This window comes from Trachinotus anak, unplaced genomic scaffold, assembly GCF_046630095.1.
Source record: "Trachinotus anak isolate AG129_WGS33_773 ecotype Australia unplaced genomic scaffold, CSIRO_AGI_Tana_v1 ptg000013l, whole genome shotgun sequence".
In the NCBI taxonomy this organism is placed as follows: domain Eukaryota; kingdom Metazoa; phylum Chordata; class Actinopteri; order Carangiformes; family Carangidae; genus Trachinotus; species Trachinotus anak.
The window spans coordinates 31,166,683-31,190,020 of record NW_027273864.1 but is presented as its reverse complement, the minus strand read 5'-3'; the positions used below and the strand labels follow the sequence as shown (position 1 = coordinate 31,190,020).

The window sequence follows — 23,338 nt, the reverse complement described above, 5'->3', positions numbered from 1 at the left end:
GCTGCAGACACAGAGGAGCTGGATCTGTTGGTGACTTCTAGCAGCAGCAGCTCTGTGTGTGTATGTGTTTGTGGGGGTGTGTCTGTGTTTGTGGTGGTGTGTGTGGGGGTGAGTGTGTGTGTGTGGGGGGGTGCGTGTGTGTGATTTTTGGTCCACAGTTTGGTTCAGACTAAAATATATTAACTAAGGATTCTCTGATCGATCGGCTGATTTTTATTAAAAATACGTGATCGATGGATTAGATTAATGCTTAACTAAAGTTTGTAGTTACTGATCCACTCGCAAAAAAAAAACAAAAGTTAGACATGCGATCAGTTTTCTGTTACTTATCAAAGAAGTCTCTTCTGTCTCCGCACAGTTTCAGTGTAAACTCTGCAGTTTCTGGACAGATTCAGATGGTGATGTAATTGATGACTCTGTATCAAGGGAAGTGAGGAAGGTCAGACTGTCGCTGTGCAAATTTAAAATGTGTGTGTCTTGTTTAAAGATGGTTATCAGCTGTGGATCAGCTGATCACACTCAGGCAATCAGTATTGGTGGCAGTAAAACGTGATTGGAGCATCACTAATATCAACAACCACTGGACTGAATTTTTGCAGACACACATCAGGTTGGCTCAGAGCCTCTCTTCTGATTGGCTCACTGAGATCTAGAGAGAAGCCTGAGAGAGGAGATGTAGAACTACACTGAAAGCTACGCTACTTTTTGGTTCTTAAAACCACAGATGCTTCTTCTGATGGATATCAACACTTCAAATAAAACACAGAAGAAGAGTAAACAGTTGGTCTGTGTGGTGTGTGGTGCAGTCAGCTGTGTGTCGGCTGCTCTACAGAGGGAAAGTGATGAGATTTTGTCTGATAGCGTGCAGGCGTGTCTGGTATCTCTGGTTATCAACCTGCCACATCTTGAAACAGCAGAGCGATAACGTCGTGGCGGCAGAGGAGCCGATGCCTCTGGAAGCGTTTAGAGGAGGCTGCACCTCCGTGTTGGAGGAATGACAACAGTGGAAACATGGCGGTGTTGTTAACACGCTCTCCTGGCATAAACAAAACACGTCTGCGGTGCCAGGGAGGAGGACTAACAGGAAGGTTTTCTGTAGCTGTGAGGCTGGTGATCCAGCAGGTGTTCTGTGGAGACTGTGAGGGTCTGATTCATGGTTTAAGTCTTGAATTGTAACAGTTGTGACGGGTTAAAGCTCCGTTCACGTCTCCTCCTTCTCTGCGGCCACTTGATGGGTTTCCTTGACTTTTGCTTGTGACGCCTCTCGGGCTGTGATCGACCTGGTGACAGGAATGTGTCGGCTGCGTAATGCTGCACAGCTTTGTGGAAATAATGCTGAATATTCTCCTCACTGTGTAACATGCATCATCTGAATGCAGCGTTTTCTTCATGTGTCTGTGAGGAGGATGTTTCAGCTCCTCATCCTGAATCAGAGGCAGGAAATCTAGTTCTTTACCCTAATAATGAAGGAGAACTCTGGGCTGATGCTGTTTTTAATGCACTTTTATTGATATATTTTCTCTTTTATTAATCATTGCTGTAGAAAATATCCTGCAACTTAAAGTGACTTTTTCCAAATGTTGTGTTTTGTCAGTTCAACACAGTTTTTCATATTTAATGATAAAAACAGATGAAAGCATCGCTGACTCACATTTTGAAGCTGTAACTTTCACATTTTTGGCATTTTCTTTTTCTAATCTCATAACTTATCTCAGCACAGTAGAAGCTGAGTCAGGAACAGCCTTAAGTTTCGCTCTGACTGTAGCTTGTCGCCGTCAAAGATCCAGGATTAAAGATCCAGGATAAAGATCCAGGATTATCCTCGGAGCGAAACAAAACGTTAGCTAGCTTCCAGAGACGGTATGCTGCTGCCAGCAGGGGCAGTGAAAACTGAACGCAAACACACATCAGACCCTGAGTGAGTTCACATCGCTTCACTTCAGTATCGTTTCTTCATCATTTAATTTTTGCCTTGTCCTGACGCTGCTGGACTAAACCTGTCTGTGATGAATACATGTGAAGGGAGCTGCTGTGTGTTTTCCCTCCACGTTGCCTGAATCAGCAGATTCTGTGTGGAACTGGATTTCCTGCATTTCAGGGTGAAGCAGAAGAGACTGAATTCTTTTCTGTCTGAGGCTCAGATTCACTCACTTTGATCATCTCTGTGCACTCACCCAAACAGCTGAAACATCGTCTGCAGCGCTCTGCTCCCCTCCTCCTCCTCCTCCCTCCATCTTTTTTTATTTTTATAGGGACTAATAAGAAGCTTCCTCCGAGCTGGAGTCACTTTGCTCTGGTTTTTGTTTTGCCTACGTTTTCTGGTTTCTCAGAAATGATACATATGTATTTGGATATGTGAAAGAATTTTTTTTTTAATTAGTCATTTTAGTAATCTCTCCTTTATCAGACCCCTCCTCTAGATTGATGCAATCAACAGCATGAAGATGAATTTAAGATGAAAGATGAAGCGACCTCCTCAGCTCTCCGACTGTCCTCCTCACCTCAGAAGGAGCCTCCTTGAAACAGCTGCTGAGATTTATGTCTGAATTAATCTGTGATGGTGACTGAGGGGAGATATGAGCCTCTCTCTAGTAACTTTCTGAAACAAGGCTGCGTTTTACTTTATGAGATGATAACAGAGCAGTGAAAGGTCACACAGCGACACACAGGAGTCACCTCCACGTTAGACACTGACTCCTCAGGATTTACGCAAACTCAAGCAGCAGAACCAAACACAAACACATGACGACAGAGAAAAGCTGAGAGAAATAAAAAACAGAAGCACCTTGGTGCTTTTCAGCTCTGCATCTGAACCAGATGAAGCATTTTAGTCGACGTCTGGATCTGAAGTTATCTGAGAAACAAGCTGAGGAAATGTTAGACAGCTCAGCTCCAGCCAATCAGAGACGTTCTGTGTCACTGAAGAGCGTCGACCAATCCCTGACTTTAAATGTGAAACAGTTTGATTCAGTGTTTTTACTGGTTCTGATCAGCTGCTCTGTTTGTTGAGGAGAGGAGGAGACTCTGTGGAGAATTCAGCTCCAGGTCAAAACCTCCTGAACCACTGACACTGAAGGATCCGGACCAGGAGGAGACTACAACTCCCATGATCCCACACTGCTTCATGACATCACCAAACGTGGTCTTGTTATAGTTTTGACTGAGAGACAACTCGAGGCAGAAGTTAGACTGTGAGTTTAATGATTAAAGAACAGTTTCACATCCTTTCAAGTCTGGAAACAATCTTCACAGAGGAGCAGCAGAAACTCTTCATGTCCGTTATTCACAGGGGGAGGGATTCCAGCCTGACCACTGACCACCCTGTTGTTTTATATTTAGATTAACTGGTCATTTAAATGGTCCACAGTGTAGATTGTTCCTGTGCAGACAGTTAAACTCCATGTTTGTATGTTGTGTCAAGAGTGTCAACATAAGTCACAGTTGTTGTTGTGTCTCCATCTGTGTGTCTGTTAAACAGGATTTTCACAGTGTGATTCACTGAACCTCATCACCAGCAGGAAGCTTGTTAACAGGCTGGGTACAGGTCAGAGGTGACTGACCCACATTAAAATGTTGGTTTTCAGAATCAACTTTCCTGAACTTCACAGTGTTGGTGTGTAGATGCCACAGTGCTGCTAGAGTTAATTCATCTGAGTCAGTCTGAGCAGAGACCAAAAGTGTGGTTGTGGTTTTCTTGTCGACATCACTCTGGATTGTTTGGCAAACAGTCAAGATGCTGTTGTGTAACTTAAATGAATTTAACCTTTAGCCAAGAAGAGAGGCAGCTGTGTGACACCTGGGCTGGGAGCAGAGTCAGGTACCCTGGTCGAACGCTGTCGGAGGCTGTTAGCCTAGCATTAGCGTTTCTCTAATCCTGCTTGGTGTTGTAGCAGCAGCAGCAGCATTGATGAGACTGCAGACCTCCTGGTCTATATTCGTGACAGACACTATTTGTGTTGTGTTGTGTTTGTGTGTGTGTGTGTGTGTGTGTGTGTGTGTGTGTGTGTGTGTGTGTGTGTGTGTTGTGAGGCAGTATTGATTCATAGGCTGTGTGATTGCAGGCAGCCTCCCTCAGCTGTGTTCGGTCAGCGTTACTGGGCTGGCAGGGAAGCTACACTGCAGCACGTCACTGAAGTGTGTCTGTGTGTGTGCACAGGAGAGTCAGTGTGTGCTTGTTTTTTTTGTTTTTTTTCATCCATGTAAGCACATTGAGCCGTGAAGCGTGTGTGTGTGTGTGTGTTTAGGAGGGGCTGTTGAAAGTCATGTATGTGTATGTAGTCAGTCATGTAAGCACATTGAACTGTGCAGTGTCAGTGGGAGTGAGGGAGAGTGTGTACGTGTGTGGTCGGTCATGTAAGCACATTCGACCATGACGTGATGCCACTATGGTGTGTGTGTGTGTGTGTGTGTGTGTGTGTGTGTGTGTGTGTGTGTGTGTGGGCTGCAGCTGCTCTGTTGTTGTGGAGATGGATGGCAGCAGCTCGGGTCATCGCTGAGCCTCAGTTTGCTTAGCGGCTAATCTCAGCATGTAGGTTACCTGTACCTGCACGAACAGGAAGTGGAAGGAACAGGAAGTGAACATGGAGCCAGGTGAGCGTGAATGAACTGTCGGTGTGTCACCTGAGGTGAAACATGGAAACAAAGCTCTGGGATTCAGGCCTGATGAGGATGTTTTACTGCTCCATGTGATGCACTGGTCTCAGTTTGTGTTTGTTTTTGAAGGTCAGAGGTCAGTGCACTTCCTTCCTACTTATTTATTATTTCTCTGTATGAGAAGAAGTAAAGAGAGAGAGACGTGGACAGAGCAGCCAGAATGAGCTGGGACTGAATCTGAGGAGTTTTATTTGATACTAGACTCAAAGAAAACGTGTGTTTGTCTGTTTCGATGGTTCATCTGCTGCATTTCAGAACACACACACACACACACACACACACACACACACACACACACACACTAACTCTCTAAAAGGAGGCTTTTATACATTTACAGGTGATTTTAAATGTCAGGTTGAGTTACAGCGTCTCAGAAGCTGCTCCTCACCCTCCACAGGAACTGACCGCCACAGCAGGTCCCACCTCACATTACTGACACTGAGGATTACTGTCACCAGACCACTCCTGTCACTGCAGGTTATTGTCACTAAACTGTTCCCAGTTTCACGCTGTATGACTAGAAATACCAGCTGGTTAGTATTTCTGATTAACTTAATTGTCACTGTAACTGTTTATCACTGTGGCTGATCTGACTCACCGGCACCAACCAGCTACAGTCTCCAGACACGTGTGGCAGCAGCGAGGGTTTAAGTGTCAGTAAAAACATGGAGGAGGGCAGATACAGAGCTGCTGCAGCCATATAAAACCTTTTTACACCAAAGTTAATGGATGGAAACGGGTGATTGGCTCCTTTTACACTGATAGACCAGTTTACCTTCATGTTCAGAGTGATGTCATCACATCACTTCATCCTTTACGCCCATAAATTGTGGAACCTTCTACCCAGAAATGTTAGAGGGGTGGATTCAGTGGATATTTTCAAATGACAACTGAAAACATACCTGTTCAATTCTGCATTCAGTTAGCTCTTAGATTGTTTATTTATTCAATATTATTTTATTTCATTGTTATAGTGATTATTATTATTATTATTATTATTATTATTATTATTATTTTGTCTTTTACATTTGTCAAAGCTCTTTGAGCTGCATTCTGTGTATGAAAAGTGCTATATAAATAAAGTTTATTATTATTGTTATGGAGTGAACCACTCGGGGGGTGGGGGGTGGGGCACTGACGTGTCTGACGTGAGACGTGGGAGTCTCTTCAGTGAAAGGAGCAGTTTGAAATCAGGGGTGGGGAGGTGACGTTTGCTAAATGATGGTGAGATGAATGTCATCGATCTGCTGGATATTCGGGTCATTAATGGCTGCAAGGAAAAAATACTGATGAATATTTAATGGCTAAATATTTAAAATAATAGACTCTGCCTCTGTGTTTATGGAAATAACTCTGTGTGAAATTTACTCCTGAGACGGATCAGAGTCAATGAGGTAACATGTGCATGGTGTGATCTACAGTTAGAGTAGTTTCTAACGGGTGGGTGTGTGGGTGTGTGGGTGTGTGGGTGTGTGGGGGAGGGGGGGGGGAGTGGGGAGTGGTGGTGGTGGTGCACAACGCCGCCTGTCCTTTCTGTGTCAGGTGAAGTTTGTGGCATCATGCTAATGTGGCCTACTTGGCGAGCAGTGATTCTGTTGTGTGACTCGTTCTGGTGCGAGTGGCCTAGTTACAGCCGTGTCCTTTATCACTGCGCACGCTGAGTTTTGAATGGTCTCACTTCTTTTTTTTTTTTTCTTGTCTCATTTAAATTGAAAACAAAAAACTGAAAGATAATCCTGATCAAATGATGTTGCTGTCAGATCATTAATAACTCCTGGTCAGTCTTTTTTTTTTGACCCCTTAATGAAATCAGGTCAGATGAAGCTGAGCTGGACTTTTATTTTTGGCTTTTTTTTGGGCCTAGTTGTAACTGGGCTAAATGATCCCTGGCTTGGTTCTCTGGTTTAGTGGCTCTGAGTCCTGGACCTCTGATCCTCCACATTGCTGGTTTCCTGCCCCCTTGCCATCCTTTGTTGCTATGGTTACTGTAATAACGGTCATGGCTTGGTTAGGTTTAGGAAAAGATTCGGGTTAAAAGGGTTAGGGTTAGGGTTTTCAGAGCGTCTGACCTCCAGGACTCGTGTCCTCTGCCAGATTAAAGTCTATTTAAAGTAAAAGTCTTTGAGAGGAGAAGCTTTCAATCAATCACAGATCCAAATCTAAACTTCTGTAGATTTTATTTAAAAGAAAACCTGCTCTGATCAAAATCTTCAAGACTCATGGAGTTGAAAGTAGATCTTTGTGGTTTAGCTCAAACAGCTAATCTGGTTTCTGTTAAATATTTTCAGATGTTTTTCCGCCTGTTCTTTTTTTTTTTTTTTTTTAATAATTAGTTCAATAGTGCATCCTGTTTTTTCCCAACTCCTCAACCAGAAAACTCAGCTTCAGGCCAGGAAGCTGACAGGAAGTATCAGCTGTTCTGACCAACATGCCAGCTTCAGGGACGCTCTGTCGCTGACCCTGACCTTTGACCTCACTATGTAGAGCAGCACAGAAGGAGGAACAAGTGCCACAGATATCAATAATATCTTGTGCCAATAAATCATTTTACTTTTTAAGACGTTCTATTTATCATAAAAATAAAATACCTTAATCTGATGGATTAACAACAGATACATAACAGGAAGAGAACTCTATCACATGACGTCCCACTGAGATCAGTTTAAAAATCATGTCATGATGTTGTTATTTTCATATTTGTGTTACCATGATTAAAATAATCCTTAGTCCTCTATGATGATAAATTGAATATCTTTGCTTTTAGACTGTTGGTGTGACAAAATCTGAAAACTGAAGATTCAGACTCTGAGAAATGTTGAAGTAAAAAATAGAGAAAATGGCAGATTAATGATTGTAGCCCTACAGATTGTCTGTGGCTTCACTTTGTTTTGATGTACTAAAGACTTAAATGTTATCTTTATGATTTCATGTTTTAGAAATGGAATCACTCACAAAAATCTGACCCCTAACCCTCAGGAGCCTGAGAGAGGAGATGTAAAACTACACTGAGATGGTTTTTGGTTCTTAAATATATCTTCTAATGGAGATCAACACTTCAGATAAAACACAGGAAAATGTAAAATATGGACCTTTAATTTTTTTCTGTCACAAGTGTTTTGACTTCTGACAAACAGACAGACAGATGGACAGATTTGTGTTTAACTCAGGTGTTGATGTCACCTGGCCAATCAGACTAAATTAAAGCAGTGCACGACCACATATATGGCTGATGTAATTGCACCGTCAGAGACAATGACTTGTTGTCATTTCTGTGCCCTTGTCAGACAGTGAGAAGTGAGACAGTCAGACAGGTGAGCTGACACCTGGACAGCAGCAGGGAAAGCTTCAGACGAACAGGTTAACATCGGGGTATCAGTCCATCCACCAGACAGACAGACAGAGATGGTCTGGAGCCACTGGCAATGAAAGGGTTACCATGGTGACCATGTGTTTACGTCCGCCTCCCTGCTCCCTGCAGCTTTGGCACGGAGAGCCAGTTTCCATGGCAACGGCCCCAATACCCCCCCCTTCCCTCCCAAACCAACAGGCCGTTGAGTTTGCTATGCGTGCCTGTGTGTGTGTGTGTGTGTGTGTGTGTGTGTGTGTGTGTGTGTGTGAGATTCATTGAGATGATTCCTCATACCTGTGTGAGAGTCTGTTTGTGCATCTGCATCGGCCTCACGACACAACTGCATCAAAAACCACACACACACACCTACTCCATGTCTCACACACACTGGCTATACGTCAGGTCACACACTAACACACACACACACACACACACACACACACACACACACACACACACACACACACACACACACCTACTCCATGTCTCACACACACTGGCTATACGTCAGGTCACACACTAACACACACACACACACACACACACACACACACACACACACACACACTATCAGACAAAATTACAGCCGCCGCGTGATGCAGACACAACCATGCTCATCGCTCCGTCGTTGGCCTGACCTGGCGTGAGTCCCTCCACGTTCTCTGGTTTCTAAATACAGGGAGCAGCAGATGGAGCCAGTTTTAGACCCTCGACCGCTCCGCTGTCATAGGAACCGTGCAGCCGCTCCTCCGTCATCCTCCATCACATACACGTATGTAGGTGTGTTCTGGGGAATCGATGGCTTTGAAAAGCCCATGTTGTTGCTCTAGGCCTCTGAGGAAAGTCAGACTGTTTGCATCAACCTTTCTGATTCTAAAGTCCACATAATCACAGGAATGAGCCAGCGCTGGCTCAGCTTCAGAAACACAATCATTTCCTCTGCCAAGAGCAAAAATGTGCTACAGTTTGTAGCAGTGACATCGGTACGGAAACATACGGACATACAGTCTCTCACATTACGTACAGATGGACGGAGCCCACAGACAGCAGAGCCAGGCGTAGAGCAGACGGCGGAGCGTACTGTACATAGAGCTGAATGTATATTAAACAGTCTGACAGCTGGTGGTCGGTACCTGTTTATACAGCTCAAGCCAACCTGCTCGTCGTGATTCCTGGATTGTTTTTTTTATTTATTTCTTTTTTTTGGTTTTATGTTTGAAGTTTATATTGAAGCAGCAGACTGTGTCCTTAATTAAAGGTCCATATTTACATTTCTCCTGTGTTTTATCTGAAGTGTTGATCTCCATCAGAAGATATATCTGTGGTTTTAAGAACCAAAAACTATCTCAGTGTAGTTTTACATCTCCTCTCTCAAGCTTCTCTCTGGAGCTCTAGTAACAACAGGTCAGTCAGCCAATCAGAGGAGAGAATCTGAGCCTCTTGAAACTCTTGGCTTGGGGCGGGGATGAGGGTGGTGACTGCTTTGTTGTGACATCACAAAATTCCAGAAGTCCTGACGGCTGGTTTTTAAGGCTCAGTTAGTTAATATAGAACCTAGACCTGCTTTAGAATCACAAACACATGGACATCTGCCTTTAGACTGGATGGAGCTTTAATCTCTGCATGCACATTAATATATCGGTGCCTATATTAAATAACATTCGGATCAAACAGTCTTTAGTCAGTCACCTGTTTGCATGCAGAGATTTGCAGGTTAAACTATTGCTGTCCGTCTTTGATACAATAGTTATTTCGCAGCTTTTTCTCTCTGGAGGACTCACTTGAGCTCAGCAAACATTATACAGCTCCACTGTTTACAGAATAAACTGAGCTGTATTGTCATATTCCAGCCTAATGCAATTTTTAATATTCAGCTGTATGTACACTGTCACAACAACTGCTTTGCAAGGCTTTTTCAGATCTTATCCTCCAAACTTTTAAATTAAAGCTCCCAACTTACTGAATTTAGTGTCTCATCCAGGGAAGTCTGGTCTATTGATGCAACTAACACCGGTTAAAAAAGCAGTAATTCCCAGTAGGATGTCTGCACTATATCTACTTATACAGCAGAATAGGCTAGAGAATTCATATCTCCATAAGGCCCAGCCCAAATATCACGATACATGATATTATTGTGTTTAATGTTTCAGGTATAAATGATGCTGCCACTAAACAGCAGTTCAAAGCTACAATGTCCAGTAAACAAAGCAGTGAAGTGAGGTTTGGACTCTGTGCAAAACTGCAAAAAAAAAAAAAAAAAAACATAATTAAAAAATCTTGCACATGGTGGAGAGTGTGTGAGAATTCCTTCAGTGATTTGCATCATGAAACACAACATGACAGTTGTCACTGTGTGTCCATGTGTAAGTCATAACACTGCACCCGCAGTCAACAGTCAGTGTTTATTCCTGCACAGTGCAGACGTTTCCCATAATGTGCAATAAGTAAATAAAAACACTGCGAAGTGATTGTGAGTCAGTGACAGCAACACAAACAGTAACACAACCTTTCATGTGAAGTGGATTTAGTGTAGACTCCACTGTCCAATACACACTCTCTCTCTCTCTCTCTCTCTCTCTCTCAGCTGCAGAATCCCAGCTTATTGACTCCCCTGCCCTCGATACAACCTTCAGTTGGGGATAAAGGCTCATTGCCTCAGTCCCTCCTGACACTCAGCTGTCATTCAGTATTGATCAATTTTAAACATTGATAGATTGGCTGATTGTTTGACGGTTACTCTGTCAAGTTGTGGTTTCTTCGCTCGCCACTACTCTTTACCCACAATGCTGTCTTCTGTTTACAAATTGTGTCACAGCCGTTTCAGCTTAAGTTCATCTGGAGTATTGGTTTGGACAGTGCTGTTATTTATTTGTGAGGTTCAGACCAAGTGTCGACCCACTGTGACTTCACTGTGACGTCACCCACTGGTTTGTGAGGCCTCAGTTTGTAATTTGTCCGTCGCCATCTTGGTTTTTAGAAACCAGAAGAAACCATATTTGGAGGAGAAGGTGGAGCTGAGGAGGAGTGAGGGGTGGAGCTGACCTGCTCATGTTGTATTGAAGAAGACTTGAAACTAGAGACTGAGACATAAACTCATCAGGAAAATGTTTCCTGAGGTAATAAATCAGAGAGAAGCAGAGACATTTTCACATAGACTTCAATACAATCAGACTCTGTTTCCAACCAGTGGAGTCGCCCCCTGATGGTCAGTAGAGAGATGCAGCTGTAAGCCTCTTCAGGAGTCTACGTCCAGATTTATTTATTTGCTATATCGAAGTGTTTTAATCTGAAAAGTTCAGTCGCTGCCACAGCTTGTCCCACTTCCTGTTTCCCAGCCTGCAGGCAGGTCTCTGGTCCTGTGGGTGGACTTTAACTCCACTTTGAGGTTGAGTGCTGGGTGGGGGCTTTTGTCTGGAGAGTGACTGACGTACTGAAATGTTCTTGAGCAGGAAACTGTCAACCCTCCAGCTCCCACGTGATGTGAACAGCTGACCCTTTGCTCTGACCTTCCTGGGGTTTGGCAAAGTGGAGACGATGTCCCAGCAGGGATCAATCAGGTAGCACATTATTATTCATTATGAGGCAGGATCCATTACACACACACACACACACACACACACACACACACACACACACACACACACACACACACACACACAAATCACCCTCAGATAAAACAACAACTTATTAAATGACAACAAAACAGGAAAAATGTAAAAGTCAACACAAGATGTCAAAATTTAGCAGCAGGCTGTTGTGTTCTCTAATCTGGTGCATGCTGCGAAACTGAGGCCTTTTAAGATGAAGATTCTGATGCACTTCAGGATCCTGAGCTGACGATGCCAGAGCTGAGAAATAGAACCTGAACTTTATTAGTTAATAAGTTAATAAATTAATCTTCAGTCAATAAAAGCAGGTTAAGTTATAATCTGTCACTTTTCCTCATTAAATGTCTGAAAACTGTTCTCACATCATCACAAATGTTTCCATCTATTCTCACATAGAGAAATCTGTGACTTAAGTCATGGTAATGCTGCGTTTCATTGGTCGCCTGTCAGTGATGTAGTATCCTCTCTGCTCATGTGTTGTGTTTGTCTGACAGAAGCTCAGTAACAACCTCAAATATCCAGTGTTGGTCGTGCTCCGGCTCAGAGCTGTGCAGTAGGTGTTTTTGTAGCTCGTTTCCTGTTGTGTTTGTATATTTGAGTGTAACGACGTCTCTGATCCGTGGCGAAGCCTCGCAGCTTCGGCGTGAGTCAGGTCTCTGCAGGAGAGGTCTGATCTGTAAAATCTGAACTTGTGGATCCAAAAAGCTGCTGCAGAGGCAGGAATTCAAGTGGCTGTAAAAACACAGAGGAAGTGATGGAAATTGGCTTCACGCTGAATTTTCAGATGGTGATTCAAAAACCTGATTCAAATCAAAGCAGCGTTTAACCTGGTGGACGTGTGAGCTCGCTCCACCTGATGTGGAGTCGCTGATGGAGACTGAAGCGTCTGCATCTGTGATTTAAGTGGTTCGCACTATTTGCCCCCATGCTGCGCTGACCTGAGGTCCACCTACTGCTCATGAATATTTATGGTTGCTCAGTCTTTATGCAGACTCATTATAACATCTGCCCCCCCCCGTCATTGAGCTGGTGTACGAACCAGAGGTTTCTGTCCTCTATCAGACAAAGCCATGGTGGAAACCCCCGTCACATCACACAGTGCTGCTGCAGGAGTTTCCTTGTGGAGGTGATGTGAAGGGTGTTGTAGCTCCGTCAGTGGAGGGAGGCTGGTGGAGGTCAGGGTGGTGGAGGATGAGGATGGTGGAAACAGTGAGGTCACAGTGTCCTGGATTACCTGGTTACTTTGTGAGGAAGAGGCGAAAGTAGAGTTTGGTCCCTAATGTGACGGATGTAATGCTTCCTCTTTTCCTTTGAGTCACAGGTTTCTCTGTTGTCCCAGATTACATCAGTTCTGCAGAGATTTTTTAATGATTTGATCAATATAAAGAGAAAAAGTTTTCTGTGATGTTTCCTTTATTCATTCTTTAGGTTATTTGTATAATTTTCCTTTTTTCAGGTTTGGTTTATATGTTTCATATGTTTATAATTTCGTTGTACAATTTTTTCATAAAGAGACAGTGTTGAGGGATGTTCCTTGTAATTATATATTTCTGTTTTCACTTTTTTATTCCCAATAATAAATAAATAGATAAAATAGAGTTTGTCCATCTTTAAATTGTGCATAATCCAAAGCAGATTTGTTAAGTATCTCAAACATCTTCCGGTCTGTCGATGTCTTTATTCAATTCAATTCAATTCAATTTTATTTGTATAGCGCCAAATCATAATATACATTATCTCAAGGCACTTTACAGGGTAAGGTCAAGACCTTACTTTGTTACAGAGAAAAAACCCAACAGTTCCCACAACGAGCAAGCGCTTGGCGACAGGGGGGAGGAAAAACTCCCTTTTAACAGGAAGAAACCTCCAACAGAACCGGGCTCAGGGTGGGCGGCCGTCTGCCTCGACCGGTTGGGTTTAGGGGAAGATAGAAAGAGGGGGAGGGGGAGGAGAGGGGAGAGAAGAGAGAGAGAGAGAGAGAGAGACCAGGAACAGCTGTGTAGGTAATGGTGTTATCAATAATAATGATGACAGATAACAGTGGTTAATAGTAAAGATGAGTAGTGGTGGATCTGGATCCTGCTGCTCCCGAGGCAGAGATACCTGCAGAATGAGGACAGAGAGAGGGAGAGAGAGGAGAAGCACAAAACTACGGGAGAGAAAAAAAAAACAACAAAGTTAATGGCATGAAGTCATTGAGAGAGAGCGGGGGAGAGAGACAGAAATAGGGAGAGAGCGCCCAGTGAATCATGGGAATCCCCCAGCAGTTTAGCTCTATAGCAGCATAGCTAAGGGATGGGTCAGGACATACCCGAGCCAGCCCTAACTATAAGCTTTACTAAACAAGACAGTTTTAAGCCTGATCTTAAAGGTAGAGAGGGTGTCTGCCTCCCGAACCCACACTGGGAGCTGGTTCCACAGGAGAGGAGCCTGATAGCTGAAGGCTCTGCCCCCCATTCTACTCTTACTAACTCTGGGAACCAGAGTCATCATCTTTTTTTAAGCTGTTCTGTGTAAATCAGTAGAACTGAACTGTGAGGACTGAGGTGTGTGTCTGCTGGAGGCCTCGATGTAAAACACTGAGCACAGTGACACGGCTCCGTCCACCGGCCGAGTGGAGGAGACGTTGACTCATCCTCTGACCTGCACCTTCACCGTCTGTTCTATCTGCTGAAATACAGCAGTTGAACTAACAGTGCTGATACTCTGGTTGTTGTGGTGATGCTGTAACACCCCGGGGTTGATGGGAGAACATCCTGCAGATGAGGTTTTTTTAGCCACAGTGTGATTCACACATCAGGCAGCACGTCCCCACAATCTGATGTCTGTGATTCATCTTCAGCATCTTTGACTCTTTGCTGTCCATGATTCATTAAATCCTCAGTCGGGTCAAAAAAAAAATCAAGACCCCAAAACTCAATAACATCTTTTTCTCTCGTCCTCTTTCTCACCCTCCATTATTCTTTCTTTCTCTCCTTGTTTCCCCTCCTTTATCTCTCTCTCTCTCTCTGTATCTTTACTTTGTTTTTCCACTGATTTTATATCAGTATTTTATTTATATATTTATATTTATATATTTATATATATATATATATATATATATATATATATATATACACATATATGATTCACCCTCCCAGATAATATTGATAACCTAAAGCTCCATGTAATATAAAGGTATGTTATTTGATACAGGCACTGATATATTAATGTGCATGCAGAGATTAAAGCTCCACACAGTCTAAAGGCAGATGTCCATGTGTTTGTGATTATAAAGCAGGTCTAGGTTCTATATTAATACTGTGAAAGTATCAAAGCCTCAGTCCACAGAGAAATGCACAAAGCCTGTATTCAGAAACTGAGCCTTAAAACCAACGGTCAGGACTTCTGGAACTTTGTGATGTCACAACAAAGCAGTCACCGCCCTCAGCCACGCCCCAAGTCCTGCCCACCTGGACCCACCATCCAACCTCGCAGGATTTGGTTTCTCTGAATGTTTACCTGAAATCTGCTATATTTTTATGAGATCACTCAGAAAACAGTCAGCCAATCAGAAGAGAGGATCAGAGCCTCTCTTCACTTTGGTGCAGCCCAACAAGTTAATATGGTGAACAGACACCTGACAGAACCTGTTTTCATGTGGAGCTTCTGTTGGGGGCAGAGTCACGACCCCCCCACAGACACAAACCGTGTCACCTCTGGACTGCCGTCTTCAGCTGCAGTTAGCGGGTTAGCTGTTAGCTCAGCAGCAAAACTTTTAAGAGTTAATATATAAATATAGAAACTATAGTATGATTCATCTAAAAAGTAGATCATTTACCGGAGTGAGCCGTCATCGGATCTCCCTGTAACACATGTCCTGTAGCACTCACCTCTGTTGTAGCTCGGCTTTGGTCTCTACCAGCTCAGCACCAGGAATCAGGGTCTTCAGTTCCTAAAAGCTCCTCCATGTTCAGCTGCTGCTGAAAGGTTAAAGGTTAATGAGGAGACATGAGAGGGGACAGGTGACTGAGAGTCAGGTGATGATTCTGTGAGTGTTTGTCAGCGCTGTTTTAATTTACACGCAGTGATTTCATCAGTTTTCAGTCTGATAATAATTGTGATCATACTGTGAATCCTGAGATAATCTGGTGTTGAAATAATAAATAATAAAGTAGCAACAAACAGAAGCTGGTCACTCATCATATTTCCACAGCAGGTGATGCTGTCCTCACCGCTCTGCTGCTCATTAACAGACATGTTTTCTGTTGCATTTTATTCACTTGATTGGTTGAAGCAGAACTAGTGACAGTGAGTGAATGACTGATGAACTTCTGATGCGTTCTTCTGTTCAGATGTTCACTGGTCTCCTGAAGCACACGCCCCCTCCGGCCTCCGCTGTAGCTGCCTCCTCCTCCGCCTCAGACCAAAACAGCAACGCACAAACCACAGTTCCTACAATCCCACGGGGACACCTGGTCGTGGGCCCCAAGGACCAGCTCCGCCTCCTCACCCCCGTGGGCAGCACGGCGACGTCCAATCACTGCGCGGCCGCTGGGGCCCGCGCCACTAAGCACTCCGAAGGAGCCCCGCGACCCCCCTCCTCCCTGAGCGAGGAGGACGATGGAGGAGGTGGAGGCAGGGTGAAGAAGAAACGAAAGAAAAAGGACAAGAGAGAGCGGGAGAAAGGAGGAGGGGAGAGGGAGGAAAGGGAGAGCAGCAAACCAAAGAAACGAAAGGATGAGAAGGAAGCGACAGTGGTCACCCTGAGGAAGAGCAGGGAGCCCAGGGAGGGCAAGGAGCGGAAGGAGCGCAGGACCAAGGGGAAGGAGGGCAGGAGGGAGGGCGGGGCAGACCTGAAGAATGTGGCAGGGGGGAGAACGTCAGGCGCCACAGGGGCCCCTGGGCCGGCTCAGGTGCCTGTTAAGGTTCCCGGCAAAAGAGGAAGGAAACCGAAGATCAAAGTCCTACCTCCTGTACCCACGAATCAAGGTAGGTGTGTGTGTGTGTGTGCGTGCGCGTGCGCGTGTTGAAGGTGCACAGTGGTTGTGTGGGAGGACGTTACAATGATCAGTTGTCTTCATTATGTCTCAGTTGTGTTGATCAATCAGCCAGTTAATCGATTAGTTGATTGACCGACAGAATAAATTAAATGTTTGTCTTTTATCACAGAGGTTTACTGCTGGTCTCTGTTGTTTAACCTTTTCAATTACTCACTTTAAAGATGTTACCACAGGCTCTGGGACGGACCTTTATTTTCTTTTATTTATTTATTAGATTTTTTTTAAGTAATTAATTTGTCACTGAAAAAAATTATTGACATAAAAAGGTTGATAAAAATAACTGGTAAGAAAGTAGGTGAATTATCGTCTTTTAGGAATATATACAGTCACGTATGTATAACCCCAAAGCTAAATGACTGAAAGTGGAATTAGTTACTTCTGAAATAGAGTTAGATTAGGCCTGGGCTGATATGTGATAATATAGAATATTGTGGTATTTCTGTCCATATGCAGTATTTTTCCCTGCTCCTGAGTCCAACACTCATGTGTCACAAATAAAACTTGAAATATAATTATTTAATATATATTATAAAAACACCTGAAAGATAAAATACAATAATATAATTATGTATTATAAAAAAAATATTGATAATAAATAACTCTAACCTCCACAAGCTTTGAATCTCATTTAATATTTGTTTTCATAGTACGTTAGGTATGTGTGTGTTTGTGTTTCCTGTGTTGAGTCAACAACTGAAGAAGAAGAGTCAAACGTTGAAGCTGGAACATTTCAGCATTTTTTAATTAGAAGTTACAGATGATGATTGTTCTGTTCTTAAATGTCCTGAAATCATGATCAGACATGTCGGTATAAATTAATCTTATTATGATGTGATTGTTGGGTTTAATTAAGGCTGAGTTTGTGTGTGTGTGTGTGTGTGTGTGTGTGTGTGTGTGTGTGTGTGTGTGTGTGTGTGTGTGTGTGTGTGTGTGTGTGTGTGTGTGTGTGTGTGCGCGCACGCGCATTGACATTCTTTCAAAGATGAAAAACTGATTTTTTTCAGAAGTTCTTGAATCATGAACCATGATGATGCAAGATGTCTTTAAAACATGTAGAATGTATGAATTCTGTGCATTAATGCATAAATTAGAATTAAATGTTGATAAACGTGAAAAGGTCACAGGATGTTTCCATTAATACAAATGAGGAAATGATCAGGTTCAGTTCTAACTGACATTTTATAGCCTTTGTTTTGGGCTTGCTTGTTTGTTTTGAAGAGAATGTTTTTAAATGCTTCACAGCAGAGACACATTATTGAAAACAGCAATGTTTCCAGCCACATGCAATATTTTTTATAATATCAATATATCAATAATAATAATTATATATATTTCTTCCCTGCTGCCGAGTCTGACTTTGAACTGCTGTTTAGTGGCAGCAGCACTGTCTTACACGTGCAACATAAAATACAGAAATATAATTATATATATTATAACAAAAAAACATGGAATATAAAATAGAATTATATGATTGTCTTATTTAAAAAAACAACAAATATATACAGAGTAATATTGTATATTAGTCTGTTGTTTTGTGTTGTGGGACGTGAGCTGGTTGTGATCTGCTGAACAAATCAGAGCAGGACACAGAATCATAGAAAACACACACACACACACACGTTGTTTTACAGTGAGCGTCAAAAAAAAAACACACCATGCTTTTGGAATTTCTGGTCTCATAATTATATTTTTATTATTTTTGGACAGTCCCGTGGTCCTGCAGAGCTTTGCAGGGAACCTAAACAAGCATCAGTGATCCCTCAGTTAGAGCCGAGGCCGCCTCCACTGGGGAGTAAACCTCAGGGTCTGCAGCGAGGTTTTGCTCCTGCAGCCTAGAGAAGTGGTTGGTCAGCTTATGTCAGTGTAACAGAAAAATGATGGGAAACCAGATCCAGGTCAAGAACGACTGAAGTTAAGTGTCACTGAGCCCTGAGCAGGATTTAGGTTTAACTTCTTCGTCCTGCGTCCTCTCCTCCCTCTCCTCGAGCAGCACCTCCTTCTGCACCAGGACTCCACTCTAAGGTCCCGGGGCAGGTCCAAGGTTCCCAGGCCAAGAACGCTGGCCAGGCCAACAGCAAGACTCCAGCCCCCTCAGCGCCAAAACAGAGGGGCCGCAAACCCAGGTAAGACACTGTGACCGGCTGGTGAATCACGGGAAGAGGGAGAAATTTATGGAAGGGACAAGGATTTAGGGGAAAGGAAGTGGAAGAGGCTCTGCTGGAGAAGCCCTGGAAGTGGGCACTGATGGAGTGGAGTGAGCGCGGCTGCAGTAAACCTGTCATCCACAACAAATTATCCAGTTTTTCTCTGGGCAGCTCGGTAACAAATGTCTCACTCGGAGGGTTTATTTGGGCTTTTTTTACTGGGGAGTCTGAAAAGATGGGGAGGAGAGTTTAATTTAAACCCAGGACAACACAGGATCCACACTGTGGTTTGCACCTCAGCAAAATGAGCCGCTCAAATGAATCTTGGAGTTTGTGATTTTGGGAATGGACTAGAATAAACTGGCTCCCTTTGTTTAGCTGAAATTAGATCTGAGATGAATGTGCAGGTGATGGATGAATAAACAAATAGATGGGGGCTTTTTTAAAGGCTGAGAACAGACATGAATGAAACTGAATAAAGGTTTTCTTCTTCTGCATCCTGTTCACTCATGAAAACACCTTTTAAACTCACTTTTCACACAGACCAGCTGATAAATACACATCTGATGCAGATGCATTTATGACACAGTGGAAAACCTCTTATTCTTATTCTAACCTTAACCACACTGCACATGGATTTAACCTGTGACCCCCCATCCCACACATTACACCTGAACCTTTTTGTCTTGGGAACCAGTTGCAGCTTCTGAGATCCATCTTTTCAACAGAGACGGACTCTCCGACAAACTGCTCCTCATCTTTGTTTTTAACAGGATTTAAACAAGAGAAACAGAAAAGACGAGTCCTCTGATGGCAGGATATGTTTTCACCTCTCACTCCCCGCCTCCTTCTCTACTTCTTCCTCAAATTTTTCACTTTCCCTCTTTTTCTGTCCTTGTCTCTCGCTCCTGTGTGTCAGACCACTTCAGAACAGCTGAGTGCTCCTCAGGTCCAAAGATAAAGGCACAAAAACAAGTCTGCAGTAACATGTTTTTTATTTTAGTCACAGATGTAGGAGCTATAAGACGATTTTACTCTTTCCATCAATTAGCAGGTCTGTCTGTGGGTCAACTTCACTGTGACATCATAATGTTCTGTAAAAACACCTCTGGCCATTATTCACTGCTGTATGTAGAGATTGTGACCATGTTTTCTGTAACCTGGCTGCTTGTTGGAGGAAACAAACATGAGGCAGGAATTCTAGTTAAATTTTTTATAAAGTTGCAAAAATGTATTATTGATCATGAATCCATTAGAAATAAATCCCCTACACGGTGAAGTGTGAAACCTCTGTATGTAACCTGAGGTAAATCACTGTCAATGACTGATGAGAGAGAGAGTCTCAGACAGAGGTGGATATAAGTAGAGTTTTATGATTCAAAGGGAGGAGAGACGAGAAAGGGAAAGACGTTCAAAACAAAGTCTGAATAAATGCGGGAAGAGAGAAGAGATGAGTGACTGATGTGAAGGAAGACTGAAGGGACGGAGAGAGGGAAGTTAGAGATGACTGTAAAGGGAGGAAAGATGTGCTGACAAGAATGAGAAGGGATGAAGGTAATTGAGAGAAGACGACAATCTGCTGTGAACGAGGAGGAAGAGGGAGAGAGGGGTTAAGTGAGGGTGAGAAAAAAAGCAAGGATATGAAAGAGAAGAGAGCAGATAAGGGAGGAGGAGGAGGAGGAGGCGGCTTTGTGAACTTCACTAACTCAGGGTCACTTCCAGGTTGTGCTCTGGCATCAGGTCATGTTTTGTTCAGAGAACACCAATCACACGAAGATTAGGAAAATCTCACATGGTGCAGCTTTAAGAATCAGAGAGAGAGAGAGAGAGAGAGAGAGAGAGAGAGAGAGAGAGAGAGAGAGAGAGAGAGAGAGAGAGAGAGAGAGAGAGAGAGAGAGAGAGAGAGAGAGAGAGAGAGAGAGAGAGAGAGAGAGAGAGAGAGAGAGAGAGAGAGAGAGAGAGAGAGAGAGAGAGAGAGAGAGAGAGAGAGAGAGAGAGAGAGAGAGAGAGAGAGAGAGAGAGAGAGAGAGAGAGAGAGAGAGAATTAACTGGTACTGGAGATTAATCTTGTTTTGCTCATCCGACCACAGCTGCCTGTACAGTCCTGACTTCACTCTGTGCAGTTTCCCAGCTGCAGTTGTTAAGGCTCCATGTTTTATCTTCTTCTGTGTTTTATCTGCTGACAGTCGGAGCAGTTAGTGGATGATATGTTTTCATTTTCAGAAGTGTAGATTTAAGGTTGAAGTGGCTGGAAGTTTTTCATTTCTCTCTCCTTTCTTCTTCCTCCTCCTCCTCCTCTTCCTCTTCCTGAGCCGACAGCCTGGGTGGAGGTGAACTGTTCTCTAGCCCTGAATGGAGGCTACCTGCTCATGGTTCTTTTCATTCACAACCCATCTCTATGTGGTGAGAAAACGCTGCTGCAGGACACTGGAGCTGCTAATTACTCATCAGAATTCATCCTCTCTCTCTCAGAGATCCTGGCGCCGCGCCGGTGGAGAAGAAGAAGAAGGGGAAGAGGAGAAACCAGGAGCTGGCTGTCCAGGAGGGGGTGGAGAGTGACGACACTACCTCAATGTCAGCCCTCAACATGGGTGGAGAGGACAGCCAAGACCCCCTGGATAATGCGGTGAGGGAGCCGGGACACAGGGGGTTAATCAGACTGACTGAGGGCTGCTGCCTCAACTTTACATCAAGCTCCAGTCGTGGAGTTAAACATGTTCTCGATGATCGTCAGAGCGTCAGACTCAGACCGTCGATGACTAATGGTTGATTTTCCTGAAACAATGTTTTCCTTCCTTCCTTCATTTTTCTCTTTTGCTTAATTATTCACTCATTTCCTTTACCCTCTCCTCTTTCCTTCTCTCCTACCCTCCCTTTCTTCCTCACATCACACTTCCTGCTCTTACACCTTAATTTCTCTTACCCCCCCAATTCATCCCAATGTGTCACCGTGTTATTTCCTCTGTCCTCCTCTTCTCCATCACTCTTAACTCCTCAATTTCTTCTTCTCTTATCTCACCTTCCCTCTGTCTCCATTTTCCTCCATGAATGTATCTTCCCTCTAATCTGCAGAAGCGGCGTTCAGGACGACAGGTCAAGAGGAGGAAGTATAATGAGGATTTAGACTTTAAGGTGGTAGATGATGATGGAGAGACGATTGCGGTTCTCGGAGCCGGTCGCATCTCGGCGCTGAACGCCACGGCTCTGGCATGGCAGGCTGAGGTAAGGGCGGACACAGACTTCAAATCAAAAAACACAGACATCTACCTTTAGACTATATGGGACCCTTAAAATGCACAATAATAATAATATGATACAATATCCAGCTGTTAAATTGTCTTTTGTTTCCTGTTATGTTTCTAATATTGACATCGATATAAACTGGGTGGACAGACGTTACCGCCACCTCTCAGTTTGATCCGTGGGCTAATAATTACTGATGAGGGTTTGTGTCGCGCACATTTTGAATTCTGTGAGCTGCTCCCTGTGAAGTCTTTGTTGCTCTGCTGCTGTGTGAGCGGTGAACTGACCTTCATCTGAGTGGGAAGCTCATCTCTTCTCTCGTTCTCTCCCTCAGGAACCACCTGAGGACGAAGCCAACATCATTGAGAAAATTCTGTCTGTCAGAGCAGTGAAGAAAGAGGTGAAGAAAAAAGACCACACACACACACACACAAAGACACAGAGAGAATCTCACGGATGCTCTTTCATGAATGAAATGTTTTTTATAGATTATAAATATATTATGCCGGTTGTATTTCTGCCTCGTTCTGAAATCTACTGCCCTGCTCCTCTTCATATATTTATTTCTCCTTCACTTAATCTGTCCGTCTCCCTCCACAGACTTCATCGTCTGAGGACCAAGCGGAGGACACGGAAGAGTTTTACGTCAAGTACAGAAATTTGTGAGTCTCCTCAGTGACACATTTACATATACTGGCATGTTATATTTGAGATAGATTCGTTTTGTATTCAGCTGACACTTGTGGGAGTTCTGCACACTGTGCTGGCAGAATGGGATTGAGTTGTCCTTGCCTGTTTGTGAGTGTGGGGATTTGTCACGCTCAGTGGATGAAGAGGCTCAGAACAGAGAGTTTTACTGGCTGCACATCGCTGGTGTCATCTCACCTGTTATCTCTGCATTTGGTGCTGTTCACTGTCCACATGCTCAGACCAGGTGATGCAGAGTGTGAATTCTACAGTGACAATCAGGGAGGTCAACTTTTTCTTGCTTGTTTTACTAAAGCTGTGGAAAAAATGTAGTGGAGTAGAAAGAACAATATGTAGGAGTGGAAGTATAAAGTAAAGTACAAGTATCTCAAAATTGTATGTAAGTGCACTAGTTAGAGTAAATGTATTTAATTACTTTCTACCACTGCTAATACAATTACTGACATGATACATGGATTTTGATATGGTTCAGTGAGCCAACAGGTAAAACTCCTGAGTGAAAACAAAGGAGGCTCTGTATTGATGTCAACATGAATCAGCTGATCCTCCATCACTGCTCAGGACTGAGCACCAGTGTTTGCTAACATTAGC

At 43.5% G+C, this 23,338-nt stretch overlaps 1 protein-coding gene across 6 annotated transcripts in view; it reads left to right on the top strand.

Annotated features, from left to right (window-relative positions):
* The window catches only part of chd6 (chromodomain helicase DNA binding protein 6), an 84,331-nt gene that overhangs the window by 20,844 nt on the left and 40,149 nt on the right, over nucleotides 1-23,338 (top strand). For 5 of the 6 annotated variants that reach the window (XM_071495492.1, XM_071495493.1, XM_071495494.1 and 2 more), the window contains exons 3-8: nucleotides 15,945-16,581; nucleotides 18,640-18,775; nucleotides 21,269-21,422; nucleotides 21,869-22,018; nucleotides 22,374-22,439; nucleotides 22,640-22,701. In XM_071495492.1, the coding sequence (XP_071351593.1) occupies nucleotides 15,945-16,581; nucleotides 18,640-18,775; nucleotides 21,269-21,422; nucleotides 21,869-22,018; nucleotides 22,374-22,439; nucleotides 22,640-22,701 (1,205 nt within the window). The remainder of the gene's footprint in view (nucleotides 1-15,944; nucleotides 16,582-18,639; nucleotides 18,776-21,268; nucleotides 21,423-21,868; nucleotides 22,019-22,373; nucleotides 22,440-22,639; nucleotides 22,702-23,338) is intronic. The other variant, XM_071495495.1, reaches the window with a different exon arrangement.